We start from the raw sequence: 8,966 nt of genomic DNA on the forward strand, positions 1-8,966 counted from the left end.
CTACACCTGCTCTCTCTCCTCCTCCTCCTAGCTAGTGAGTAACGCTACACCTGCTCGCTCTCTCCTCCTCCTAGCTAGTGAGTAACGCTACACCTGCTCTGTCTCTCTCTCCCCTCCTAGTTAGTGTCTTCATATCTATGCAGCGGATCCATCCACCCATAGCTTCTCTGCCCCAAACTACTTCTGGTATATCATTCTTCTTGTTTACCTTTTAACATTACAAAGATATTGGAGATGCATCAAAGAAAAGGTTTGGTGATTTCCAAGCACCTTAATTACCTCTCATTTGGCCATATCCCACCCTAGAGACTGGTCTGGGTGTCAGACTTGGAAAGTCCCCCCCCCCAATAGAGATCAACAACATTCCTATTCCCCTCATTCTACTCTCCCCTCTGTAACATGCTGTCTGGCCCGCTTTCTCACAGGACTGAGAGGAAGCGGTCTAAGGGGCCTCCTGTCCCTCTGCTGCAGACCACCACCACTCAGGACCCTGGGAAAGGGCAGGGGGGCCACAAACGGCACGCGGTGGATGCCCCAGAGCCTAGCACAGCATCTGCAACCCACCGCAGGGACAGGGAGGCCTCCACACCTGTCAAGCACAAGAAGAGCGCTGGAAAACAACGCACAGAGCATGCCAAGGTAGTATATTTCAGTCCATTTTTATTGTATACATTAACGCATGTGTGTCAGATGTTTTAATGTTATACAAAGGAAAGAAGCTCAGTATTTATGTTGCATTAATTGGTTGTATGAAGCAAATGAGAATCAGGCTGTTCTAATACTGTCTCGTCTGTGGTTCTGGCAGAAAGCCCCCAAGAGCAGCGTTGCCTTCTCCGTGCCTTCCCAGCCCACCGGGGCTGCCCTGTCCTCCAGACCCCTGCTCCAGTTTGAAGACAGGTAAATGTTCCTCCCTGTTTGTCATTGTTGTTTGAGTGGCCATTTCTCCATCGTTCTAAGGGGTGTTGTTGTTGTCTGATCAGTAACTCTGTTCCTGCCGCCCACAGGCAGCAGCCAGTGGAGTATCATATGAAGGAAGCCAAAACACTCAAGCACAAGGCAGATGCCACGGTAACTGTCCCCTCTTTCTCTCTCAATTCTCCATATCTCTTTCACCTTCTCATAAAGAGACGAGCTCAGTGGATTCGGTGTCCCAATTTAAATCAAGGTCTGTGTGTTTTAATCCAGCCGGATAAGGTGGGCAAAGCTTTCAACTACCTAGATGCTGCCATGTCCTTCGTGGAGAGCGGCATCGCTATGGAAACCGATCCCCAGACCCCGAAGTCGGCATATACGATGTTCGCCGAAACCTTGGATCTGATCAGGTGAGCAACCCGAAAACAAATGTGTTCTAGATAGGGCTTCTTAGCTGTAGGGAGTAGTCTATGCACTGAGACATAGAAACAGAAAAATGGAATGAAATKATGATCAAAGTCCCCTTCTGACTGCTGACGTAACACAATTTGGATGTGTGATCTGGGACAGGATGTGAAACTCCTTTGCTTTACTGTGTTTGCTGTGCTTTGGCTAGTTGTGTTGTTGTTTTTTATATACCACGTCTGCCGGTCTTCACAGGTTCATACTGAAACTAAAGGGCTCTGTGAACCCCTCGGCCCCTGCTACAGACAAGGACTTTACAGTTTTATGGTAAATAGATAACCACAACTATATTTAATGTCTACCCTGCAACACCACAGTTTACCATATTTCTGTTAAATGTAACCAAAATGTAAAGTAGTGGCACATTGGATCCATTTTTTACCTCAGAAGTCATTTAAATGAAATGTTCCTTGGAAAGGATTATGAGAATGTAACCTTGTTATTTTCTGTCTGGCAGTATGAGGGGCCTGTCCCTTCTACAGATGGCCATGTTTCGCTACAAACGAGAAGCAGCACTTAAGTATTCAAGGACCCTCACAGATCATTTCAAGGTAGGCTTCTAGGATTACGTGTTTGTCGTTTTGTTTCTTAGTCTACACACATGTTCTGAGGAATCAACCAGGGATGTTCTGAGGAATCGACCAGGGGAGTTCTGAGGAATCGACCAGGGGAGTTCTGAGGAAAACGTTTTGTTTCAGCGCTGAGAAGGGATGTGAAAACCGTGGCCAAGGAAAGAAGCCAAAGCTGCAGAAGATCTGAAAACCCTCTTCAAGGGTCCTGGTTCCCGCAAGTCTGAGTGAGTAATGCTACACCTGCTCTCCTCTCTCTCTCCTCCTAGCTAGTGAGTAACACTACAAACTGCTCTCTCTTCCTCTCCTCCTAAGCTAGTGAGTAACGCTACACCTGCTCTCTCTCTCTCTCTCCTCCTACTAGTGAGTAACACTACACCTGCTCTCGCTCTCTCTTCTCTCCTAGCTAGTGAGTACACGTACACCTGCTCTCCTCCTCCTCCTAGCTAGTGAGTAACACTTACATCCTGCTCTCTCTCCTCCTCCTAGCTAGTGAGTAACACTACACCGCTCTCTCCTCCTAGCTAGTATAAACTACACCTGCTCTCTCTCTCTCCTCCTCACTAGCTAGTGAGTAACACTAACCTGCTCTCTCTCTCCTCCTAGCTAGTGAGTAACACTACACCTGCCTTCTTCTCCTCCTGCTAAGTGAGTAAACGCTACCACCTGTCTCTCTCCTCCTCTAGCTGTGAGTTAACGCCTAACACCTGCTCTCTCTCCTCCTCTATCTAGTGAGCTAACACTACACCTGCTTCTCATCCTCCTCCTAGCTAGTGAGTAACGCTACACCTGCTCTCTCTCCTCTCCTCTAGCTAGTGAGTAACGCCTGCTCTCTCTCTCTCCTCCTCCTAGTAGGTGAGTAATGCTACACCTGCTCTCTCTCTCTCCTCGCTAGCTAGCTGCAGTAATGCTACACCTGCTCTCTCTCTCCTCCTAGCTAGTGATAACGCCTTGCCTCTCCTCTCCTCTCCTCTTCATCACTATGAGCTAACAGCTACACCTGCTCTCTCTCTCTCCTCGCTCCTAGCTAGTGAGTAACGCTAAACTCTCTCTTCCTCCTCCTCCTAGCTAGGATGGAAACACTACACCTGCTCTCTCCTCCTTCCTAGCTAGTGAGTAATGCGTTACATCCTGCTCTCTCTCTCTCTCTCTCCTCCTCCTAGGCTAGTGAGTAACACTACACCTGCTCTCTCTCTCTCTCAGCTAGTGCAGTAACGCTACACCTGCTCTCTCTCTCTCCTCCTAGCTAGTGAGTAACGCTACACCTGCCTCTTCTCTCTCCTAGCTAGTGAGTAACGCTACACTCTGCTTCTCTCTCTCCTCTAGCTAAGTGACGTAAACGCTACACCTCGCTCTCTCTCTCCTCCTCGCTAGCTAGTGAGTAAGCACCTAACTGCTCGCTGCGCTCTCCTCCTCCTCCTAGCAGTGAGTAACACTAAACCTGCTCGCTCGCTCTCTCCTCCTCCATAGCTAGGAGTAACACTACAGCCTGCTCTCTCTTCTGCCTCCTCGCATAGCTAGTGAGTAACGCTACACTGTTCTTCTCCTCCTCCTCCTAGCTAGTGAGTAAAACTACACCTGCTCTCCCTCCTCCTAGCTAGTGAGTAACGCTACACCTGCTCTATCTCCTCCTCCTCACTAGCTAGTGAGTAACGCTACACCTGCGCTTATCTTCCTCCTCTCCTAGCTATGGTAACGCTACACCTGCTCTATCTCCTCCTCCTCCTAGCTAGTGAGTAACGCTACACGCCTATCTCCTCCTCCTCTAGCTAGTGAGTAACGCTACAACGCTGCTCTCTCTCGTCTCTCCTCCTCCTAGCTAGTAGTAAACGCTACACCTGCTTCTCTCTCTCTCTCCTCCTCCTAGCTAGTGAGTTAACGCTAACCTGCTCTCTCCTCCTCCTCCTAGCTAAGTGATAACGCTACACCTGCTTCTCTCCTCCTCCATCTCCTAGCTAGTGAGTAACGCTACAACTGCTCTCTCTCTCCTCACTAGCTAGTGCAGTAACGTACAACCTGCTCTCTTCCTCCTCTAGCTTAGTGAGTGAAACTACGCTACACCTGCTCTCTCTCCTCCTCCTAGCTAGTGAGTAACACTAAACGCCTGCTGCTCCTCCTCCTCCTAGCTTAGTGAGTAACACTAACCTGCTCTCTCTCCTCCTCCTAGCGTAGTGAGTAACACGACTGCTACACACTGCTCTCTCTCCTCCTCCTAGTAGTTGAGTAACACTACACCTGCTCTCTCTCCTTCCTCCTCCTAGCTAGTGAGTAAAATCACTACACCTTGCTCTCTCTCCTCCCTCCTCCTAGCTAGTGATAGAACTACGCTACACCTGCTCTCTCTCCTCTCTCTAGCTAGTGAGGTACACTACACCTGCTTCTCCTCTCTCTCTCCCTCCTCCTAGCTAGTGAGTAACGCTAACACCTGTGCTCGCTCGCTTGCTCTCCTCCTAGCTAGTGAGTAACACTACACCTGCCTCTCTCCTCCTGCTAGTGTAACACTACACCTGCTCTCTCTCTCTCCTCCTCCTAGCTAGTGAGTAATTGCTACGCTACACTACACCTGCTCTCTCTCTCCTCCTCCTAGCTAGTGAAGTAACACTACACCTGCTCTCTCTCTCCTCCTCCTAGCTAGTGAGTAACGCATACGCCTCTCTCTCTCTCCTCCTACGCTAGTTGAGTAACACTCAACCTGCTCTCTCGTCTCCTCCTCCTCCTAGCTAGTGAGGTAACACTACACACTGCTCTCTCTCTCTTCCCATCTCCTCTACGCTAGTGAGTAACACTACATCCTGCCTCTCCTTCTCCTCCTAGCTAGTTGCAGTACACTACACACTGCTCTCTCTCTTCCTCCTAGCAGTGAGTAAACTCCACCTGCTCTCTTCTTCCTTCCTAGCTAGTGAGTAACACTACACCTGCTCTCTCTCCTCCTAGCTTAGGAGTAAACACTACACCTGCTCTTCTCCTCCTAGCTATGATATACACTAACAGCTCTTCCTCTGTAGACCCACCTGTCTCTCTCCTCCTAGCTAGTCGAGTAAACACTTACAACCTGCTCTCTCTCCTCCTAGTAGTGAGTACAAGCTACCCTGCTCTCTCTCTCCTCTAGCTAGTGAGTAACAGCTACACCTGCCTCTCTCTCTCCTAGCTAGTGAGTAACACTACACCTGCTTCTCTCCTCCCCTACTAGGAAACACCCTGCTCTTCCCGTCATAGCTAGTTGAGCTAACACTACGCTACACCTGCTTCGGCTCTCCTCTCCGCCTAGCTATGAGTACACTACCGCCTACACCTGCTCTCTCTCCCTCCTCCTCCTAGCTAGTGAGTAACGCTACACTACACCCTGCTCTCTCCTCCTCCTCCTAGCCTAGTGAGTAACACTAACCGTGCTCGCTTCTTTCTCCTCCTCCTCCTAAGCTAGTGAGTAACTACGTCTCTTCCTCCTCACTAATACGCCAATCGCTCTCTCTCTCCTCCTCCTAGCTAGTGAGTAACGCTACACCTGCTCTCTCTCTCCTCCTCCTAGCTAGTGAGTAAACCTACACCGCCCTACCTGGAGTCCTACAGCTTTCTCTCTCTCCTCCTAGCTAGGTGAGTAACGCTACCACCTGCTCTATCTCCTCCTCCTCCTAGCTAGTGAAGTAACGCTACACCTGCTCTAGTCTCCTTCCTCCTCCTAGCTAGTGAGTAACCCTACACCTGCTTCTCTCTCTCCTCCTCCTAGCTAGTGAGTAACGCTGACAACTGCTCTCTCTTCTCTCCTCCTCCTAGCTAGTGAGTAACGCTACACCTGCCTCTCCTCCTCCTCCTACAGTGATAACACTACACTGCTCTCTTCCTGCCTCGCCCTAGTAGTAGTAACGCTACGTTAAACACCTGCTCTCTCTCCTCCCCTCCTAGTCTAGTAGACGCATACACCTATCCTGCTTCTCTCTCTCCTCTCCTTCCTACTAGTTGAGTACACTATTACACTGCTCGCCTCGCTTCCTCCTCCTCCATAGCTAGTGGAGTTAACGCTTACACCTGACTCGTCCTACCTCTCTCCTAGCTAGTGAGTAACACTACAGCCTGCTCTCATCCTCCTCCTCACTAGCTAGTGAGTAACGCTACGTTACACCTGCTCTCGCTCCTCCTCCTCTCTAGCTAGTGAGTATACGTACACCTGCTCGCTCGCGCTCTTCACTCCTCCTAGCTAGTGAGTAACGCTACACCTGCTCTGCTCCTCCTCCTCCTAGCTAGTGAGTACATACACCTGCTTTCCTCTCTCTCTCCTCCTAGCTAGTGATAACACTACACCTGCTCTCTCTCCTCCTCCTCCTAGCTAGTGAGTAACACTACACCTGCTCTCTCTCTCTCCTCCATCCTAGCTAGTGAGTAAAACGACTACACCTGCTCCTCTCTCCTCCTCCTCCTAGCTATGAGTAACGCCTAACAGCCTGCTTCTCTCCTCCTCCTCCTCAGGCTAGTGAGCTAACGCTACACCTGCTCGTCCTCTCCTCCTCCTAGCTAGTGAGTAACGCTACAAACTGCTCTCTCTCTCTCCTCCCAGCTAGGAGTAACGCTACGCCTGCTCGCTCTCTCCTCCTCCTAGCTAGTTAGAGTAACGCTACAACTGCTCTGTCTCTCTCTCCCTCTAGTTAGTGTCTTCATATCTATGCAGCGGATCCATCCACTCCATAGCTTCTCTGCCCCAAACTACTTCTGGTATATCATTCTTCTTGTTTTACCTTTTAACATTACAAAATATTGGAGAGCATCAAAGAAAAAGGCTTGGTGATTTCCAAGCACTTTAATTACCTCTCATTTGGCCATATCCCACCCTAGAGACTGGTCTGGGTGTCAGACTTGGAAAAGTCCCCCCCCATAGAGATCAACAACATTCCTATTCCCTCATTCTACTCTCCCCTCTGTAACATGCTGTCTGGCCCGCTTTCTCACAGGACTGAGAGGAAGCGGTCTAAGGGCTCCTGTCCCTCTGCTGCAGACCACCACCACTCAGGACCCTGGGAAAGGGCAGGGGGCCACAAACGGACGCGGTGGATGCCCCAGAGCCTAGCACAGCATCTGCAACCCACCGCAGGGACAGGGAGGCCTCCACACCTGTCAAGCACAAGAAGAGCGCTGGAAAACACACGCACAGAGCATGCAAGGTAGTATATCAGTCCATTTTTATTGTATACATTAACGCATGTGTGTCAGATGTTTTAATGTTATACAAAGGAAAGAAGCTCAGTAATTTATGTTGCATTAATTGGTTGTATGAAGCAAATGAGAATCAGATGTTGATATGAAGGCTGTTCTAATACTGTCTCGTCTGTTTCTGGCAGAAAGCCCCCAAGAGCAGCGTTGCCTTCTCCGTGCCTTCCCAGCCACCGGGGCTGCCCTGTCCTCCAGACCCCTGCTCCAGTTTGAAGACAGGTAAATGTTCCCCCTGTTTGTCATTGTTGTTTGAGTGGCCATTTCTCCATCGTTCTAGGGGTTTTTGTTGTCTGATCAGGAACTCTGTTCCTGCGCCCACAGGCAGCAGCCAGTGGAGTATCATATGAAGGAAGCCAAACACTCAAGCACAAGGCAGATGCCACGTAACTGTCCCCTCTTTCTCTCTCAATTCTCCATATCTTCTTTCACCTTCTCATAAAGAGACGAGCCAGTGGATTCGCGTGTCCCAATTTAAATCAAGGTCTGTTGTTTTAATCCAGCCGGATAGGTGGGCAAAGCTTTTCAACTACCTAGATGCTGCATGTCCTTCGTGGAGAGCGGCATCGCTATGGAACCGATCCCCAGACCCCAAGTCGGCATATACGATGTTCGCCGAAACCTTGGATCTGATCAGGTGAGCAACCCGAAAACAAATGTGTTCTAGATAGGGCTTCTTAGCTGTAGGGATAGTCTTATCACTGAGACATAGAAACAGAAAAATGGAATGAAATGATGATCAAAGTCCCTTCTGACTGCTGACGTAACACAATTTGGATGTGTATCTGGGACAGTGTGAAACTCCTTTGCTTTACTGTGTTTGCTGTGCTTTGGCTGTTGTGTTGTTGTTTTAATATACCACGTCTGCCGGTCTTCACAGGTTCATACTGAAAACTAAGGGCTCATGTGACCCTCGGCCCCTGCTACAGACAAGGACTTTACAGTTTTATGGTAAATAATAACCACAACTATATTTAATGTCTACCTGCAACACCACAGTTTACCATATTTCTGTTAAATGTAACCAAAATGTAAAGTAGTGGCACATTGGATCCATTTTTTACCTCAGAAGTCATTTAACTGAAATGTTCCTTGGAAAGGATTATGAGAATGTAACCTTTGTATTTTCTGTTGGCAGTATGAGGGGCCTGTCCCTTCTACAGATGGCCATGTTTTCGCTACAAACGAGAAGCAGCACTTAAGTATTCAAGGACCCTCACAGATCATTTCAAGGTAGGCTTCTAGGATTACGTGTTTGTCGTTTTGTTTCTTAGTCTACACACATGTTCTGAGGAATCAACCAGGGATGTTTCTGGAATCACCGGAGTTCTGAGGAATCACCAGGAGTTCTGAGGAATCGACCAGGGAGTTCTGAGGATCGACCAGGGAGTTCTTGAGGAATCGACCAGGGAGTTCTGAGGATTCGACCAGGGGAGTTCTGAGGATTCGACCAGGGAGTTCTGAGGAATCGACCAGGGAGTTCTGAGGATTCGACCAGGGAGTTCTGAGGATTCGACCAGGGAGTTCTGAGGATACGACCAGGGGAGTTCTAGGATTCGACCAGGGGAGTTCTGAGGATTCGACCAGGGAGTTCTGAGGATTCGACCAGGGGAGTCTGAGGATTCGACCAGGGGATCTGAGGATTCGACCAGGGGAGTTCTGAGGAATCGACCAGGGTGAGAATCGACCAGGGTGAGGAATCGACCAGGGTGAGGAATCGACCAGGGTGAGGAAGCGACCAGGGTGAGAGGAGAGCGACCAGGGTGAGGAAGCGACCAGGGTGAGAAAGCGACCAGGGTGAGGAAGCGACCAGGGGGATTCTGA

At 49.5% G+C, this 8,966-nt stretch overlaps 1 protein-coding gene across 1 annotated transcript in view; it reads left to right on the forward strand.

Moving 5' to 3' along the window:
• Positions 1 to 8,966, forward strand: part of LOC111980068 (AF4/FMR2 family member 1) — a 67,350-nt gene that overhangs the window by 51,078 nt on the left and 7,306 nt on the right. The window contains exons 10-15 of the mRNA XM_070449777.1: positions 352 to 639; positions 806 to 897; positions 1,005 to 1,068; positions 1,186 to 1,322; positions 1,573 to 1,644; positions 1,835 to 1,928. Of these exons, the coding sequence (XP_070305878.1) occupies positions 352 to 639; positions 806 to 897; positions 1,005 to 1,068; positions 1,186 to 1,322; positions 1,573 to 1,644; positions 1,835 to 1,928 (747 nt within the window). The remainder of the gene's footprint in view (positions 1 to 351; positions 640 to 805; positions 898 to 1,004; positions 1,069 to 1,185; positions 1,323 to 1,572; positions 1,645 to 1,834; positions 1,929 to 8,966) is intronic.

Source organism: Salvelinus sp. IW2-2015, linkage group LG20, assembly GCF_002910315.2.
Source record: "Salvelinus sp. IW2-2015 linkage group LG20, ASM291031v2, whole genome shotgun sequence".
Classification (NCBI taxonomy): Eukaryota; Metazoa; Chordata; class Actinopteri; order Salmoniformes; family Salmonidae; genus Salvelinus; species Salvelinus sp. IW2-2015.